This window comes from Sminthopsis crassicaudata, chromosome 3 (genome assembly GCF_048593235.1).
Source record: "Sminthopsis crassicaudata isolate SCR6 chromosome 3, ASM4859323v1, whole genome shotgun sequence".
NCBI classification, from domain to species: domain Eukaryota; kingdom Metazoa; phylum Chordata; class Mammalia; order Dasyuromorphia; family Dasyuridae; genus Sminthopsis; species Sminthopsis crassicaudata.
In genome coordinates, this window is record NC_133619.1 from 581,478,403 (window position 1) to 581,499,009 (window position 20,607).

The following is a 20,607-nucleotide window of genomic DNA, read 5'->3' on the forward strand; positions in this document are numbered from 1 at the left end:
TGTTTTTTGTTTTCCTCCCAGATTATTTTTACCTTCCAAATACAATTCTTTCTCTGCAACAACAACAACAAAATTCGGTTCTGCACATATATATTGTACCTAGGATATACTATAAGATATTTAATATGTATGGGAATGCCTGCCATCTAGGGGAGGGGGTGGAGGGAAGGAGGGGAAAATTCGGAACAGAAGGGAGTACAAGGGATAATGTTGTAAAAAAATTACCTATGCATACGTACTGTCAAAAAAGTTATAATTATAAAATTAATAAAAAATTAAAAAAATAACGACCAAGAACTTTGACTGATCCTGTCTCTGACTGATTCTGAGGTCCTCCAGAGGGCTAGTCCGGACATTACAAATTAGAATTAGGAGAGTAGAAGCTAATGACTATGAGTCATCAAGAAACCAAAAAGCAATCCAAAAGTGAAAAACAATGAAGACAATGTGAAATGTCTCAATGGAAAAAAACAACTAAAAATATATCTAGAAGAGATAACAGAGATAATTTAAGAGTTATTGGATTGTCTGAAAACCATGATTATATAACACCTTTCAAGAAATTGGTATTGAACATTTCTCTGATATTATAGACCAGAGGACAAAATAGAAATGAAAAGAATTCTTTGATCACCTGTTGAAGGAGACCCTAAAATGAAGATTTCTAAGAATATTATAACCCAATTTCAGTGGTCCTGGGCTATGGAGAAAATAATACAAGCAATCAGAAAAGAACAACCACAAAAACAACATCAAAACTAGTTCAAATAGCTTTGAACCACAGTCAGGATTACATAGAATTGGCAGATTCTGCTTTAACTAATCAGAGGGCTTGAAATATGATATTACAGAATAAAAAGGAACTAAGATCATAGCCATACATACCTATCCAGAAAAAATCAGCATAATCTTTCAGAAAAAAAATATTGGATACTTAATAAAATAGAAGGCTTTTAAGAATTCCTAATGAAAAGACCAGAATTGAATGGGAAATTTGAATTTCAAATCTAAGAGTCAAGAGAAGATAAACAGGAAAGAGAAACCATAAGGAACTTAATAGGGTTAAATTGTTTATCTTATATTCATTACATATAAAAATGATTCTTCTAACTTCTCAAAACTTTTTTATTATTAAGGCACTTGGAAGTAATATGAATAAATAGAGGGTATGGATGTGAGTTTACTATGATGAGATAATACTGAAAAATAGGTGAGAAATAGTGATGCATTGAAAGAAGAAAGGGAGATGTAACATGGGCAACTTTTCTCATATAAACGAGAAAAAAAGAACTTTTATTGTGGAGGGGAAGATGAGAGTGTAGCAGACAATGGTTGGACCTTATTTTCATTGAAATGGGCTCAAATAGTAGCTATATTACAGAATTGTTATAAGGATCAAATAAGATATTTGTGACACTCTTAGCATAGTACTCGGCACATATTAGGCACTTCATTTTCCATCCTTCCTTGTTTCCTTTTTTGCTTTCTTATCTTCTTTCCTTCCTTCCTTTCTTCTTTTGTTTATTCATTCATTCATTCATTCATTCATTCTTTTTTCCTTATCTTTTTCCTTTCTCCCGTCATTACTTCTTTCCTGAAAAATTGTGACTGCTGACCTAGAATCTTTGAACAAATAGCAAAATGATAGAATCTAGAAACTAATGAAAACCTGTTCTCTTTGGATGTGCATATTCCTTGAAGACTGTTCTGGTGCCATCTCACAGACACTTGCTGTCAGGATCTGTTGTCAGCTCTCATTCAGAACCAGAACCTTCTACATCTGGACCTGGCAGCCAATGCCCTAAAGGATGATGGAGTAAAATTTTTGTGTGAGGTCCTGAAACACTCACACTGTCACCTTCAGACTTTGGTGTAAGTCAATTAATCACTCAAGTATTTATTAAGTGTCAGGCACTGCATTAGTCTTTGGGAATACAAGTAAAAATCATAGCATGATTCCTCCTGGCAATGACTAGAGTTTACGAGCAACCATTTCCTCTGAAAGGGGTTGTGGTTTTGAAGAAAGTGAAAGTTAGGGAACTTGGAAAACATCATTAACAGAGAAAAGAATCTGAAAGCAGAGTTGTTTTTTTTTCCCCTGTTTATATCACCAGGCCAGGTTTCTTGATCTAAGTGTAGGTAGTGTGTTAGAATTAGAATCTGGGCTTGAAGTCAATAAAATCTAAGCCAAAATTTAACCTCAGATATACACTAGTTGTATGACCCTCAGTAAATCACTTACCCACTGGCTTAATTTTTTTCTTCTGTAAATAGGGATAATAGTATTTACCTCACAAGGTTATTTTGAGGACAAAATTAATATTAATGCAGTGCTCTTCAAACCTTTATACCCTATAGTAATGATAGTAGTAGTAGCAAATGTAAAATGCTATATAAATGTCAGCAGTAACTCTTTTAATGGATGTTACCTTCAATATTTGGGTTGCCACTAAGTCTAAAGACTTTATCCAATTCATATCTTTTACATGTCCTTGTGGTTCCGTGGATTCATTATTCTGAAGTTTCCTGTTCTCTCAATAAGGAAATAAGGCTTTCAAAAATCCAATTCTATGCCTCCACACCTCAGATTATTGACTAATAATACTTAGTTTGATTCCCTACCCCATCCCCAAGTGGGGAGAAAGGTGAAAGGGGGAGCAAAGAGATGATTTTTTTAAAAGCCCATCAAGAACAAATGTGAAAAAATATAGTTTGTTGCTTAGTGCCTTTAAAACTGATGCCACAAACACAAATTCTGCTATTTGTATTTGATTAAGCATTTACGACTTCAATTTCTCAATTCCCCCAACTCCTTTTTCTTATACATATAGTTGATAAAGTACTGAATGATAGGCTGTACATATAGTATATATGGTATTGAAATGGTAAGAAGAGGTTGATGCCTTAAGGATAGAACATTTTTCATAATAATAATGAGGATTTATTTTTATGGGAATTCAATTGTTTTCTTGTAAATAAGATAATATAGAGTTTAAAGAATGTAAAATAATATCAACATCAATTTCTTTGAAAAACATAGCTATTTTTAATAAAATATTCTTTTCAGTGGCTATCTTCCATACCTGGAATTTTTCCTTCTTTATCTCTGACTTCTTGGCTTCCACAAATTTTAGCTAATATTCAACCTGAAGTAGTCTTAATCTAAGACATTCTCTTTGTTAATTATTTCTAACTTACCCTATAGATAACTCACTTGTATTTGATTATTTTATTTTGTTCCTTGAAAGACAGGCTGTTTTTCTCTTTCCTGAGTTGTTATTCACTTTCTCCAAGAGGCCATCAGTTTTTACCAACATAGGGTCCCACAATAACTGGGGCTTAGGCTGAACAGCAGTCTGAGACTATGAATGTCACTAATGTTTATTTTAGTCTCCTATCTACTTTTTTATGTTTCAAGGATTTAAAATGTATAAAACTTCCATTTTTATTTATTTTTATTTTTTGTGTATCACTAATGAAAGTTTTGAGCATTGTATCTCTAAATCCATTTCCCCTATAAAATTCTGAAGATTTTTTTAATATTATGAGAAAAAATATCTCCTCTCTAAATTCATGTGGTAGGTAACTGCTACCAAAATATATTTATCACAATCCAGAAATTATGGAGTTAAAGCCTAGGTTTTATTATGCTCAAGCATAAGTTCATAAATCAGAGAAAACCCAAATGATTATAAGGATTCTGACTAGGCTCTTTATAGATAAAATGCATCAGAGTGAAAGATAAATAATTCCTTTATATATTACAATCTTAAAAGTCAGAGAGATGATAGATTCATAGCCTCATACTTCACTCAATATCACAAAAGTTGAACAAATAGATAAAAAGAGTTATAATCTCATATATCTCCTAAGGAGACAGACTTCATCAAACATACTCAATTGGTAAATATTTTAAATGATAGATTAAACTGTTTTTAATAGGATTTACAATAGACTTGTTGAAAAGATGATGTTCATATCAACAAGGAGTCAGGAACAGATGAAATTCTTTCTCTGACTTCTTAAAAGTGTTTAAGGCACATCCTTGGGACATATTTTGGTCAGGTCAGTTTCATATTAATCCAACAACATAGGCAGAATAAAAGAAAATTTTAAAATTTTCATGATAATAGTATGATGCCTTAGAAATACATATGTTGAATCACCTAAGAACTGACTGGATTTGGAGGATGTTTTCAAATTTTCTTTAGAATTTATTTTCCTTCTTTATCCTCTTCATGAAATGTTAGAGGTAGCAATAATTTTCATGGTGGACTATTTCCTTAGGCTTATCAAGAACAACATAAAGATAACCAAATAAATATATATGAAATGTTATTTCTTATTATCTTTGGGTCTGTGATGAAAATGCAGTCAACAAGTCCTTTGTTTACCACTCTTGTAAATCATCTTTCTATTGAATTGTAACTTCTTTATATTTTTTCTGACTTCATAAAAATGTCAATATGGGGATAGGCATATGCTTGGAGTCCCTGCTGCTGGAGAGACTAATACTGGTGGATGACTTGAATTCAGGAGTTCTGAGCTGCCATATGCTTAAAATCTATTGGATATCCACTCTAATTTGACATTTATATGGTGAACTTCTGGGAGTGGAGAGCCATAAGCCTTTTTAGGAAGGATAAACCAAATCCAGTCAGAAAAACAGCAGATTTAAATCTTTCTTACCATTGAGCATTGGAATCGAGTTTATGAAAGGTAGTTGTGGTTCCCACATAGATTTAGTCTCAAAATAAACAAATACATTTAAAAAAATTTTAAAGAGTAGACTTATTCTTATCTTAGTGTTATAGATTTAGTGTTTTAGATTTAGAACTAAAAGGAACTTTAAAAGTCATCCAGTCAAATACTCTTATTTTACAGATAAGAAAATTATTTATTTAGTTGTTGAAAAATAATCCCACATTCAATATATAAAAGTTAAATTAATAAATTAATACAGTTAAAATTACTGTGTGATTCATGGCCATGTCTTCTCTTTTCTACTATACTAACAACTATTTCTCTGTAAATAGAAGGTAACTATAGGTCTGAGAGCCATTTTATAATTTTATATGTTTCATGCATCACTATCATCAAAGACATCATCATGTATTCATCAAACTTCTGCTTTTGCTTTGTCTGGGTTTCAATATGAAAGAGGAGATGGTAAATAATAAGGGAAGGGATTTTAAGGTTTAGAGTTCAAAGAGATGAACTATCAATGTAATGATACAGAAAACAATTCTAAGAGAAAATCCTTCCCAATAGATATAGGAAAGGAATGAATCATAGATATTGATAAAATAATGGAACCATTTTGGATGTCTTTTACAGGTTGTGGAAATGTAATCTCACTTTTCTTTCTTGTGAATATCTCTCTTTTGCTCTCATCAACAACCAAAGTCTCACCCATTTGGATCTGAGTGGCAATAACCTTGGTGACAATGGTATAAAACGTCTATGTGAAGCCTTGGGAAACCAGTGTTGTAACTTAAATTCACTGATGTAAGTCCTCATGTATTTTTTTTATTCACTTACTCTATTTATTCAATAATGCTACTATATCTAAAAAATACTGTGAAATGAATGATCTGTGACAACAAAGATAAGTAATGTATAACCCCTTTCGTCAAAGAATTTACGATGGACTACAACTGGTCAAGACAGGACAAACACACAATTAAAAAAAATAAAAAAGATCATATATTCCATTCTAGTGCAATACCCTTGCAATTGCATGAGAAATAATAAGTGCTCCAAGAACAGATTGGGAAGAAATTATTAAAAGCAAGTATAAATAGATTGACTGATGAGTTTGCTTTGGAAATGCAGAAGGATGGGCAGGATATCAATAGGATGAAGAAGGGATTATTACCAACAAAGTGGGAGGAGAGTTAACAAGAGAGATTGTAGATTACTGGGCTTGTTTAGAGAACGTCCTGGGCATGTGTGGCAATTTCATAATTATTTAGATCAGTTGAAGGAAGAGACTATTCCATGCACAAGCATATGATAAGCTTGGAAAAGTAGATTGAGACTACAATTATTGAAGGATAGATTAAACAATTTAAATTTGTATAATAAAAGAGAGTAACAGGAGCTTTTTTTGTTGGGGGAAAGAGCAAAATTTTTTTTAAACTCATGTACTTTAATTACCAAAGAAGGGACTTTTAGGTCTTTACTCAGAAATAATATACTGTTACTGCAAGCCAAATTCCACCTGTGATTGGCTGCTCACTTTTTTAAATTTATTTTTTATTTATTTTTTAATTTATTTTTTTAAATTTTGTTTTTTATTAATTTTTATAATTATAATATTTTCTTTGACAGTACATATGCATAGGTAGATTTTTTTTTACAACATTATCCCTTGTACTCCCTTCTGTTCCAAGTTTTTCCCCTCCTTCCCTCCAGCCCCTCCCCTAGGTGGCAGGCATTCCCATACATATTAAATATCTTATAGTATATCCTAGGTACAATATATATGTGCAGGACCAAATTTTGTTGTTGTTGTTGTTGTTGTTGCAAAGGAAGGATTGTATTCCCAAGGTAAAAATAATCTGGGAAGAGAAACAAAACAAAACAAAACAAAACAAAAAAACAATGCTCACAGTTTACACTCATTTCCCAGTGGTCCTTTTCTGGATGTAGCTGATTCTGTCCATCATTGATCAATTGGAATTGGATTCACTCTTCTCTATGTTGAAGATATCCACTTCCATCAGAATACATCCTCATACAGTATCATTGTTGAAGTGTATAATGATCCCCTGGTTCTGCTCGTTTCACTCAGCATCAGTTGATGTAAATCTCTCCAAGCTTCTCTGTATTCCTCCTGTTGGTCATTTCTTACAGAACAATAATATTCCATAACATTCATATACCATAATTTACCTAGCCATTCTCCAATTGATGGACATCCATTCATTTTCCAGTTTCTAGCCACTATGAAAAGGGCTGCCACAAACATTTTGGCACATACAGGTCCCTTTCTCTTCTTTAGTATTTCCTTGGGATATAAACCCAGGAGTAGCACTGCTGGGTCAAAGGGTATGCACATTTTAATAACTTTTTGGGCATAATTCCAGATTACTCTCCAGAATGGTTGGATTCTTTCACAACTCCACCAACAATGCATCAGTGTCCCAATTTTCCCACAGCCCCCCAACATTCATCATTATTTGTTCCTGTCATCTTAGCCAATCTGACAGGTGTGTAGTGGTATCTCAGAGTTGTCTTAATTTGAATTTCTCTGATCAATAGTGATTTGGAACACTCTTTCATATGAGTGGGAATAGTTTTAATTTCATCATCTGAAAATTGTCTATTCATATCCGTTGACCATTTATCAATTGGAGAATGGCTTGATTTCTTATAAATTAAAGTAAATTCTCTGTATATTTTGGAGATGAGGCCTTTATCAGACCCTTTAACTGTAAAAATGTTTTCCCAATTTGTTACTTCCCTTCTAATCTTGTTTGCATTAGTTTTGTTTGTGCAGAAACTTTTTAATTTGGTGTGATAAAAATTTTCTATTTTGTGATCAATAATGGTCTCTAGTTCTCCCTTGGACACAAACTCCTTCCTTCTCCACAAGTCCGAGAGGTAAACCATCCCATATTCCTCCAATTTATTTATGATTTCGTTCTTTATGCCTAAATCTTGGACCCATTTTGATCTTATCTTAGTGTGTGGTGTTAAATGTGGGTCCATGCCTAGTTTCTGCCATACTAATTTCCAGTTTTCCCATCAGTTTTTGTCAAATAATGGATTCTTATCCCAAAATTTGGGATCTTTGGGTTTGTCAAACACTAGATTGCTATTTTTATTCACTATCTTGCCCTGTGAACCTAACCTATGCCACTGATCAACTAGTCTATTTCTTAGCCAATACCAAATGGTTTTGGTGACTGTTGCTTTATAATATAGTTCTAGATCAGGTACAGCTAGACCACCTTCATTTAATTTTTTTTTTCATTACTTCCCTTGAAATTCTCGACCTTTTATTGTTCCATATGAATTCTGTTGTTATTTTTTCTAGGTCATTAAAATAGTTTCTTGGGAGTCTGATTGGTATAGCACTAAATAAATAGATTAGTTTAGGGAGTATTGTCATCTTAATTATATTCGCTCGGCCTATCCAAGAGCACTGAATGTCTTTCCAATTATTTAAATCTGACTTTATTTTTGTGGCAAGTGTTTCATAATTTTGCTCATATAATTCCTGACTCTCCTTTGGTAGATATATTCCCAAATATTTTATACTATCGACCGTTATTTTGAATGGAATTTCTCTTTGTATCTCTTGCTGTTGGATTGTGTTGGTAATGTATAAAAATGCTGAGGATTTATGTGGATTTATTTTGTATCTGCAACTTTGCTAAAATTCTGAATTATTTCTAATAGCTTTTTAGCAGAGTCTTTGGGATTCTCTAAGTTTACCATCATGTCATCTGCAAAGAGTGATAATTTGATTTCCTCATTTCCTACTCTAATTCCTTGAATCTCTTTCTCAGCTCTTATTGCCGAGGCTAGAGTTTCTAGTACTATATTGAAAAGTAATGGTGATAGTGGGCAACCTTGTTTCACTTCTGATCTTACAGGGAAAGGTTCTAGTTTATCGCCATTACATATGATGTTTACTGAAGGTTTTTAATATATGCTCATTATTATTTTAAGGAATAGTCCATTTATTCCTATACTCTCAAGTGTTTTTAGTAGGAATGGATGTTGGATTTTATCAAATGCTTTTTCTGTATCTATTGAGATGATCATATGGTTTTTATTAATTTGATTATTAATATGGTCAATTATACTAATAGTTTTCCTAATATTAAACCAGCCCTGAATTCCTGGTATAAATCCCACTTGATCATAGTGTATTATCCTGGGGATGATTTTCTGAAGTCTTTTTGCTAATATCTTATTTAAGACTTTAGCATCAACATTCATTAAGGAAATTGGTCTATAGTTTTCTTTCTCAGTTTTCAATCTACCTGGTTTAGGTATCAGTACCATGTCTGTGTCATAAAAGGAATTTGGTAGGACTCCTTCAATCCCTATTTTTTCAAATAGTTTATATAGCATTGGAGTTAGTTGTTCTTTAAATGTTTGATAGAGTTCACATGTAAATCCATCTGGTCCTGGGGATTTTTTCTTAGGGAGTTGGTTAATAGCTTGTTCTATTTCTTTTTCTGAGATGAGACTATTTAGGCTACTTACTTCTTCCTCTGTTAATCTGGGCAAGATATATTTTTGAAGGTATTCTTCCATTTCATTTAAGTTATCAAATTTATTGGCATAAAGTTGAGCAAAGTAGCTCCTAACTATTGTTCTAATTTCCTCTTCATTAGTGGTGAGTTCTCCCTTTTCATTTTCAAGACTAACAATTTGCTTTTTAAGAGCAAATGTTCTAAAGTAGTGTATATTGGATATATTTTGTATTTATTAGAATGGAGTAGAGTAGAGGAAACAGATTACTATATAAACAGGGGAATGGTGATTGGCTGGAAAGTGAGTGTAGAAGGTTTAAGGTTCAAGGTACCAAGTTCTTGTATCATTTTGAGGGACAATGTTAGATAAAAGGAAGGTCCTTTTTATATTTTCCCTTTTGTATCATCACCAATACCTTGGAATGTATTGTGGAAGGAGGAATGAGAGGAAGCAGATGATTTGAAAAGATTCTATGAGATAAAGAAACAACTTTAGTGTGTCGATGTTGCAAGAAGCAATAAAGAACAAAGGGAAGGAAGCTGAGAGATCAGTTCTGTGGATTATTTTTGTTGTACAGTTGTTTCAGTTGAGTATAACTTTATGAATCTATTCAGGGTTTTCTTGGCAGAGATTTTAGAGTGGCTTGCCACTTTCTTCTTCAGTCGACTTTACAGGTGAGCAAACTGAGGCAAACAGGATTATATAACCTTCCCAAGGTCATACAACTAGTAAGTTTCTGAAGTTAGATTTTAACTCAGGTCTTCCTGACTCTAGGCCCTCTGTTCCATGCACTGTACCATGTAGGTGCCACATAACTCTATAGCTATTGCTGTGGATTATAGCTGTTTTTTTTTTTACAGATATAAAGTGTATGGGTGGGTTGTTGACTAGTAAAATATGTGTTCTGACAATGCAATCTCAAAATCTAGTATTAGGAAATCAAAATATAGACAGGTACTGTCTATATGTATTGTGTATAAAACAATTCATTGCTTAGGGACACAGATTTTGGAGGCTGAGGTAAGCCAATAGCAAATGAGAAACAATTGGGGAAAAAGGATTGGGCAAATGATCATGCGCCTAATCCAAGGCTCATGAATAGTCATTTACCTAGAAATCTAGAGAGCAAATCAAGAAAATCAAAAAGGCAAACAGGCTAGGTATCCAGCTAGGAACCAGCAACAAGAGCATCTTCAATTGTAAACACCTTTAAGTTGTATCCAGGAAGTATTTTGTACATCCACATTGACAGACTGTAGGAGCATGTTTAAAAACAGGACCCAATTGCAGGGAACTGTTACTTTTATGAAAATCAATAGGAGTCAGAGATGAGGGCAGATCCTGATGGAAATTACATAAATGAATGAATGAAAAGTTGTTTAGTAAGGAGGATTCTGGAAAGATGGAAAATTTCCCAAAATTTTACCACAAATAGAACACATTTTCCCACAAATAGACTAGTGAAAAATCGAGAAGATTAGGATTCTCTAATATAACTTGAGAAGATCTGAAGAAAGACTCAGACTGGGAATTAACCTGTCTGAAGTACAAACACCTCTATCTCTGGGGAAGCAGCTGAGGGATGCGGGGGACAGATGGAGAAGCAAAGGGTGGAGGAAGAAGACAAGAGAGGGATCCATGGGTGAGGGGAGGTTAAATATTGGCAAGGCAAGTTATGGAGCAGATTTTAATTAAGAAGGAAAGACCTGCGTGTATATTTGTATATGTATGTATATATCTACATATGTATACATAAATATATCTTTTTAAATTGTAACTGATGGGGTTGTGAGGGGATGAATGGGAGGGGATGAAAGGGGGGAAAAAGAATAAAATATATGAAATGCACAGTAAAGAACCAAAGAATAATTTACAATGAAGTAACAAAAAAATGGACTTGCATGAATATAATGTCTTCTACACACACACACACACACACACACACACTTTCTTAACCTGTAATTTGTTGTTATATATTTTGAATCCTCCTGATGTTCTGCTGGGTACATGGCAACATTCTCTTTTGTTTTGCTTTATTTTGCTTTGTATTCCTTTTCTGTTTTTTTTCTTATTCTTTTTTTTCCCAAATATAACTTTAAAAAGAGAAAAGTTATTTAGTGAAGCTTTGGGTTGTCTGAAAAAAACTAGATCAGCTTGATGGCAAAGTGAATATAGTAATTTGTATTGTAGTTTGGAAGATATGAATTTATATTTCAGAAATTAACATTTAGACACTAACTATATATGTCACCCTGAGCAAATCATTTGAATTCAGTCTACCTCAATTTTCTTGGCTGTAATATAGGGAGAATAATGGTTATCTATTTCTCAAAATGAAAGGATCAAATCAGATGAAATATGTAAAAGTACTTTGTAAACCTTAAAGATCTTTTTACAAATGTTGGCCATTGTTATTATTATTAATTAGGTGGAAGACCCTGAATGGGAGGATGTAGAAGAAAAAAAAGAACAAAAAAAGAATCTGATATTGTCTATGAACCCGAAGAGAAGACAAGAGAAAGACAAGAGAGAGACAAGAAAAAAATGAAGATGAAATAATTTCTTTGTGTGACTTTTTCTAATGCAGGTTAAGGAGTTGCGGTCTTACTGCTTCTTCTTGTCAGGATCTCTCCTCTGCTCTCAAGAAAAACAGAAGTATGATCCATTTGAATCTGGCAGATAACACTCTGGGAAATCATGGAGTGACAATACTCTGTGAGGCCCTGGGATATCCAGACTGTCATCTACAGAATTTGAAGTAAGTCCTCCATAAATCCATTGTGTTAAGTCCCTTAGACATTTGGAAGTGGTTAAAAGCATAGCATAAATTCAAAAAAGAAGGTCAGTGGCTGAGAAAGGATCAGGATTTAGGGTCCCTCAGATTTTCTAGGAGAATAATAAGTGATAGATCCATTTTATTTCTAAAACTTTGTGTGTCCACACTGAGTTCTCATTTGTGCCATATTTTTTCTCTGGGGATAAAGTTAGAGATATCAGTTAAATTCACATTCCTACCTTTCATGTCAGTCTTAATATACAGGGCTTCAACATGAGTCTTATGAATGTTGCTATTCAGTCATTTCAGTTGTGTCCTGTGGAGTTGAAACCAAGAAATAAAAATGTTTTTCTTTCTGAATAATATGAAGAACTACAAAGTGAATTTGAAACTGAATGACCATATAAAAACTCTCATTAATGATTCTAGAAAGAAGGTCTCTAAAACAGTCCTTGGGTCATTCATTTTTGTGTTTAATACTTTTTAAATATAGAAACCCAAACCACCAGTTACCTATGTTGTTGTTGGGTTTTTGTTTTTTGTTTCTGTTTGATTAATTTGAGGTGTCTTTTTTTTAAGTTTAGTGTTAAATATGTAAGGAAGTATCTCTAAACAATTCTTAAGTGGGAGTATTTAGGAGACTGATTGTGATTCAACAGTGATATTAACAGTCAAAATATCAAAGACTGCATTTTTAGAGGCATGGGGATCTAGAATGATGGAGACAAAAATCCTATTACATGATATTTTTGAAAGATCACATCTGGAGGACTTTGGTTATTTCTTGATGTTACATTCTAGGAAATATATTGACAGACTGGAGACCTCCAGGGAAAGGTTAATAGGCATGCCAAGATGCCTGGAGCTCATATGGTATAAAAACTGGATAAAGAAATTGGGAGGAAAGATCTTATGGAACATATAGTAGCTATTTTCAATTAGTTGAATGATTTTTTAAAAAGGTATTAGATTTTTTTTACTTAAACATAAAATGAATGTTTCAGATACATAGGTTTTGGCTTGTTTATAGGGGACCACTTTCAAACTATTAGAGTCATACAAAAGTGAATTTCATTTAATCAAGATATAATGGATTTCACAACACTTAAGATCTTCAAAGCAGAAATCTTCTGCTTTTACCACTTTTTGAAATTTCTGTAGAAGGGATTCTTGTTGAAGTATGAGTTGGATTAGCTAATCTCTTGAGTACCTTCCAAGTCATAATTTCTACTAAGCAATCATTCATTGATTCTGGGACAAAGTGCCTATTTTAAAATTTTTGTGAGATTAGATTTATTCTTTTTAGTCTTTTAAGAAAAATCAAGGATAAATAACTGGAAGTTTCAAAGACTTTGTAAGAAAAGCCTCCTATCAATGTGAGTTTCCTTGCTAGGTAATGGAGTTTTCATTAGTAACTATTCAGACGAATGTTAGATGACCAATAGGGTTATCTATGTGGAATTTCTTTTCATCAGATCATGTAATCCATATTTTAAAGTTGGAAAGAATTCTAAAAACAATATTATTATTTTAAAATCTTAAAAAACCCCAAGGTTATGAGAGGTAAAGTGACTTGCTCTACCTTGACACATAGGCAAAGACAAATACAGTCTGAATTAATACCCAGATTTTTTTTATGACAAATCTTAAATCTTTGTAAATGATTTCATATTTTTTTTGATTATTATATATTATGATTCACTTAAGCTGGTGAATGAATGAATCAATCAATCAAACAAAAAGTATCCATTTAGCAGTTATTATGTGTTAGGATCTATGATAAGTGCAGGGAATGCAAATATAATCAATCTAAACAGTACTTGCCCTCAACTATTTTAATGATATTTGATATTCAAATAATATTCAAATAAAAAGGTTTTTCACACACAAAACCAATGTAACAAAGATTAGCAGAAAAACAGAAAGTTGGGAAAATTTTTACTGCAAGTATCTCTGATAAAGGCCTCATTTTCCAAACATATAGAGGACTGAATCAAATTTATAAGAATACAAATCATTTCCCAATTGATAAATGGTCAAAATATGAAAAGGTAATTTTTCAAATGAAAAAAATCAATGTCAGTTATATATGCAGTGATGCAAGCCATATAAAAAGACTCAATTATTATTTATTAGAAAAATGCAAAATAAACTGGGGATGTAAAAAATTGGGACATTAAATGCACGGTTGGTAGCACTGGGAACTGATTCCATCATTCTGGAAAGCAATCTGGAACTATGTCTAATGGATTGTATAACTGTGCATATCTTTTGATGTCAGTATCCTAAAGAAATAATAAAAAAGGGAAAAGGACCTATATGGGGAAAAATGTTTTCAGCAGCTCTTTTTGTGGTGGCAAGGAATTAAAAACTGAGGAGATGTCCATCAATTGAGGAATGACTGAGTCAGTTGTGGCATATGATTATGATGAAGTATTATTTTGTTAATAATGAACAACATAATTTCAGAAAAACCTGGAAAGTCTTAGATGGACTGATACAAAGTAAAGTGAGCAGAATCAGAACAATAAACATTGTAACAGCAATATTTTATGATCAACTGTGAACAAATGGTGATTATTCTTAGCAATACAATAATACAAGATATTTCTAAAGAACTCATGATGAAAAATACTATTTGCGTACAGAAGAGGAGCTAATAGAGTCTGAATGTCATTTTTCAATTTATTATTTTCCTGGTTTTAGGGAGATTAAGAATCTTTTCTTTCCACAACATAACTAATAGCAAAATACATTTCATCTGATTAAACATATGTAGCTTCAATTAAATTGCTTAAGATCTCAGGGAAGGGAGACAGAGGGAAGAAAAGAAATTGGAACTCAAAATAAAAAAAGAAACTGTTAAAAAAGATTTTACGAATATTTGGGAAAAATAAATACTATTCCAAATTCAAAATAATCTAAAAAAGATGAAATTAAAGCTCACCTCTTAGATCCCAATATCCTAGAAGCATAGTTTGAGTTCCAAAAGGAGGAAAAAGCTGGCTAGAGTTCAGGTTTTATAATTTGATAATGGCAAAAACAAGTGAAAGAGCAATTGGGTGATATCTTGTTTTCTCATCTAAGTACCTTTATAGGAACAGGGGAGGGAGAAATAGAGTTATTCATTTCTTGTTGCATTTAAGCTTAAGCAGATGAGCTTTTTTCCAAGGTTAGAGAAAAAAGAAGGGTATTTTATACTTTTACCAAATATCATGTGTTTCTCTCACAGGTTACAAGGTTGCTGTTTTTCTGAAGCTTGTTGTTGGGATCTCTCATTGGCTTTGAAGAGCAATCAAACTTTAACTCATTTGAACTTGGGTGGTAATAACTTGGGTAATGATGGAGTAAAACTTCTTTGTGAAGCCTTCAGGGATCCAAGCTGTAGATTGCAGGAAATAAAGTAAATTACTACAATTTCTTTTGTTCAAAACCCTTTCTATTTGAAATTAAAGATGAGGAGAGCCCTAAAGAATAGCATGATATCGAAAAGTAATAACATAATGTAGAAAAGTCAGGGTATAATATTTTGACCCATTAATATTTAATAGGATATGTTCTAAACTGTGATGGAGGTACAAGTGGAATCAGTAACATGATTAGCAGCCACTTTCTTTGCTGAGGCCTTGACAACTACTCTTAAAGTTCAGACTATATTTTTTATCCAAATCAATGATCATTTTCCCCACCCATCTTATAAGCTCTATGATTCCTTACCAAATATATGTAAAATTTTAACAGTTTCTTTTTTTTATTTTGAGTTCCAATTTCTTTTCCTCTCTCTGTCTCCCTTCCCTGAGATCATAAGCAATTTGAGCTTTGCTCAACTACTCCCTTTCTGATTACTTAGCTCTAAGTATTTATTTAATCAATATCAGACAAGGCACAAGGGTCCTATGAGAAGAAATTTAGTATTGTGATCTGGGATGTCATGGAGGATAAAGGGTAGGTTCCGGAAATTGTAGATGTGAATTCTTTCTTATTCTTCCTCAATTTTATCTCTTGCAGGCTATGGCAGTCCTGTTTAACTACAGCAGGCTTTACTTATCTCTTTGCTGTACTCAAGAGTAACCATAACTTGACCCATTTGAATATTGCTGGAAACACACTGGGAGATGATGAAATAAAGCTATTGTGTGAGGCTTTGAAACACCCAAATTGCAATCTGCAGAAGCTGACGTAAGTCTTAGTTTAGTCATAGAGGAAGGGGTTGTTTGGGAGAAACTGTTGCTAATAATATCAAATATGAGTCAGGAAGGCTACATGGTATCTTTGGTATATTTATCTTCTTATCTTTTATGAGTAGAATTCTGGATAGCAGGATTTTCCATTGTTAGGGGGAAAATATGATTTAAGTGACTACTGCCAAAATATATACTTAAATTAGATTATGCTTAACACAGGTTCAGATCTCAGATTAAAAAGAACTGAATGAAAATTAGAATTTAAAAGATATTTTTAAAAACAAAATCATATCACAAAAACAGAAATAATTATTTTACATATTTCAATCTTGTACATTTTTAGGGTATAAAAGTTTTTCTTAAATACAGATTCACAATTTCCTTACTTCTTTTCAATATTGTAATATGCTAGACCTTCTTGTTGAGACTTGGGTGACTGGTGAACAGCAGAAGTAGAAAAGCAACCCTGAAAAGGAGTCATCAAACCCTCACACCAAAGATGCTAGTTCTCTCTGAATAACCCAAAGTGCTATTTTCATGGTTTCTTATACAATGAAAGCAATCTTGTGTTTTCTAATCAGTCAATAATCATATCTAAGACTCTTATGAGCTGAATATTGTGCTAAGCACTGTAAACATAAATATCATAAAAATCCTGCCCTCAGGAAAGTTATATTCTTAATAGGAAAGATGACACAAAAGGATATTGAAAAAGGTTGGAAGGAAAAGGTATTTGATGATGGGGTATGATGAGAAAGTCCAAAAAAAGTTCACCCTAATAGAAAATGTTGAGGTGGCTTATGGCCTGGCTATATCCATTAAAAAAGTAATTCTAGGATAGTCCAAAAAGAAGAAAGAGAATGGGACAGAGAATAGTCAATAGTGAATAAGCATTTAATAAGTGCCTACTATGTGGCAGGCACTGTATTAAGTGGTGGGATCACAAATAAGAAAAAAGTGAAATTGGTACTTCCAACTTCCCAAATTTAAATTTCAGACTGAGTAATCTTTCAGGATGAAGAAATTTTTTGGACATGCTAGTGAAGCTTTCTAAATTTATGTCACTCTGGCATGGCATATCAAGCTTGGTTTCCTAAGTAATGGGTTATATACTTTTCATCTTAATACAAGTATTACACATTTTCTGAGATTCTCATCCCCAGAAGGTTGGACAGAAGATTATTGTTTGGCCATGACTTTTTTATTATTAATATTAAATTTACTTAAATATTTTTCCAGTTACATGTAAAAACAATTTTAACATTCTTTTTTAAAGCTTTGAATTCCAAATTCTCTCCCTTCTTTCTTTTCCATCCCACCTCATTGAGAAGGAAACCAATTCAATATAGATTGTATATGTATAGTCATGCAAAACATTTCCACAATAGTTATGTTGTAAAAGAGAACTTAGACAAAAAAAACTCTCAAGAAAAATAAACTTAAAAAGTATGCTACAATCTGTATTCAGACACATTTCCCCTCACCTTTAGGTGCAGATTGCATATTTCATCATAAATTCTTCAGAATTGACTTGGATCAGTATTGAATATTGAAAATAGCTAAGTGATTCACAATTGATTATCTTACATTATTGTGTCACTTTGTATATAGTACATTTCATTTTGCATCAACACATGAAAATATTTCCAGGTTTTTCTAAGAGTATCCTGTTCATTATTTCTTATAGTAAACTTGTATTTCTCTTGTTCTTTTATTGCTGTCTAAATTTTTTCTCTTATGCGCTTTACTGTTGGAATACCTGGAAGCCATTTGACAGTGGCTTCTGGAGATTCAACCCAGAATGGATCTCCTCTTGTGAGAGGATGATACAAGTAGACTGACAGGCGGTTGCTGTTCTCTGACCTCTCTGACTGAAAGGCTGTTGTGTTGTCTGACTTCTCTCCTCTTCCCTCTGCCTCCAATTTATCTCAGTCCCAGTCCATAACACCTGTGTCAGCAAAGGCTGCCTTGCAACTCCTTCAGATGTTATGATCTACAGCTGTGGAGGTTGTAGGAGAATTAACCTGTCCCTTAACACTTTATATCCAAGTTTTCTCTAGGTTTTATAAAGTTTTTCTATGCCCAATTGACTGCATGTAACTACTCTCTTTAGCCAATCTGCTAAGAGTAAGATTTAAACAATACTCACCCCTTCTCTTTTTTCCATCTACTGTAATAGGTCATTTGTACCTCTTCAAGTGAAGTAATTTGTCCTATTCTTCCTCCCCTTTTCCTAATCTTCCAGTATAATCCTTTATTCACTGCTTATTTTTTTATGTCATCACATCAAAGTCATCTTATATCCACACACTCTAAATATACTTCTTCTAACTGATCTAATAGAGGTGCACTTCTCAAGAGTTACAATATTATCTTCTCATATAAGAATGTAAACATTTTAATTTCACTGAGTTTTTCTCTTTCTTATTTACCTTTTAATGCTTCTCTTGAGTCTTGTATTTGAAGTATGGATTTTTTGTTTAGCTACAGCCTTTTCATTAGGAATATTTGAAAGTCTCCATGTTTTACTGGATGTTCTTCCTTTTTCCTGAGATATTATGCTCAGTTTTATTAGGTAATTGACTCCTGGTTGTAATACAAGTTCCTTTACCTTAGAGAATTTTATATTCCAAACCCTCCAATTATTCAATATAAAATCTGCTAAATCTTATGTTATCTTAACTGAAATTGTGTTATCTTAACTTGAATTATCTATTTCTGACTGCTTGCAGTATTTTCTTTTTAACCTGATAATTCTTGAATTTGACTATAGTCTTCCTGGGAGTTTTAATTTTAGGAGCTCTTTCAAGAGGTGATCAGTGGAATCTTTCAATTTCTCTTTTACCTTGTGGTTCTGGGATATTATGCAATTTTTCTTGACAATTTCTTGAAAGACAATGTAATGTAAAACGTCTTTTTTTGATCATGACTTTCAGGCAGTCCAATAATTCATAAATCATCTTTTCTGGACCTAATTTTTCAGGTCAGTTATTTTCTAGTGAAATATTTCAGTCTTCTATTTTTTTTATTCTTTTGGTTTTGTTTGATTGATTCTTGATTTCATAAAGTCATTGGCTTCTATTTGCTCAATTCTAATTTTTAAGGAATTATTTACTTCAGTGAGCTATTGTATTTCCTTTTCCATTTGACCAATATTTTTTAAAGTATTCTTCTCTAATAAACTGGGAAAACATTTTTACAGTCAAAGGTTCTGATAAAGGCCTCATTTCCAAAATATATAGAGAATTGACTCTAATTTATAAGAAATCAAGCCATTCTCCATTTGGTAAATGGTCAAAGGATATGAACAGGCAATTCTCAGATGAAGAAATTGAAACTATTTCTAACCATATGAAAAGATGCTCCAAGTCATTATTTGTTAGGATTACTAGGTGAGAACTCAGGTTCTCACACAAGATGAGACTAATGGACAATGGACTTATGGACATTTATAAATTTTCAATTTATGATTATTTGATCATGTTATTTGTTATATACTTCTAGCATGTATTATATTACTATGTTACTATGTGCTTATGTAATCTATGTAATTATATGTAATACCTCCCATATTGATGGATTTATGTTTCAAGGTCATGACTATCCTATGTTCTAAATCAAAAGAAAGGGGGAGATGTTAGGATTACTAGGTGAGAACTCAGGTTGTCTGGACAGTGACAAGGTGAGAATTCAGGTTGTCTGGACAATTACAAGGTGAGAATTCAGGTTGACTTGACAGTTCTCTGGCTCAGACCTTTGGTTTGGGCCTTTAAAGGGAGTTTACACCTTAGGAATTCTAAGAGGAGCAAGCTCATTGGTCGGAGTACTTATTCCCAGAAGCCCTTGCATTATCCCATGCCCATTCTCTGGGAGGATAAAAGAGGACAGCACTCCAGAGATAGGAGAAGTCTCTGCACTACATCAGGCTTGACAGGGCTCTCTGCAGGAAGGGAAGTCACTTCTCTGGACAAGAGTTAATGGCAACTGCCTGGAGACAACGGTTCTCTACAGGAAGAAGAATCTGTCCGAGAGATTTGAGTTGACAATTCTCACCTTGTCACTATCCAGACAACCTGAGTTCTCACCTAGCAATCCTAACAATTATTAATCAGAGAAATGCAAATTAAGACAACTTTGAGATATCACTATACACCTGTCAGACTGGCTAGAATGACAGGGAAAGATAATGCAGAATGTTGGGGGGGATGTGGGAAGATTGGGACACTGATACATTGTTGGTGGAATTGTGAATCCAGCCATTCTGGAGAGCAATTTGGAATTATGCTCAAAGAGTTATCAAAATGTGCATACCCTTTGATCCAGTAACATTACTATTGGGGTTATATCCCAAAGAGATTTTAAAGAAGGGCAAGAGACCTGTATGTGCAAGAATGTTTGTGGCAGCCCTCTTTGTAGTGGCCATAAACTTGA

At 33.0% G+C, this 20,607-nt stretch overlaps 1 protein-coding gene across 2 annotated transcripts in view; it reads left to right on the forward strand.

The window, feature by feature from the left end:
• LOC141563623 (NACHT, LRR and PYD domains-containing protein 14-like) overlaps window positions 1-20,607 on the forward strand; it is an 84,685-nt gene that overhangs the window by 58,508 nt on the left and 5,570 nt on the right. The window contains exons 7-11 of one of the 2 annotated variants that reach the window (XM_074304983.1): window positions 1,702-1,872; window positions 5,338-5,508; window positions 11,804-11,974; window positions 15,225-15,395; window positions 16,001-16,171. In XM_074304983.1, coding sequence (XP_074161084.1) covers window positions 1,702-1,872; window positions 5,338-5,508; window positions 11,804-11,974; window positions 15,225-15,395; window positions 16,001-16,171 — 855 coding nt within the window. The remainder of the gene's footprint in view (window positions 1-1,701; window positions 1,873-5,337; window positions 5,509-11,803; window positions 11,975-15,224; window positions 15,396-16,000; window positions 16,172-20,607) is intronic. The other variant, XM_074304984.1, reaches the window with a different exon arrangement.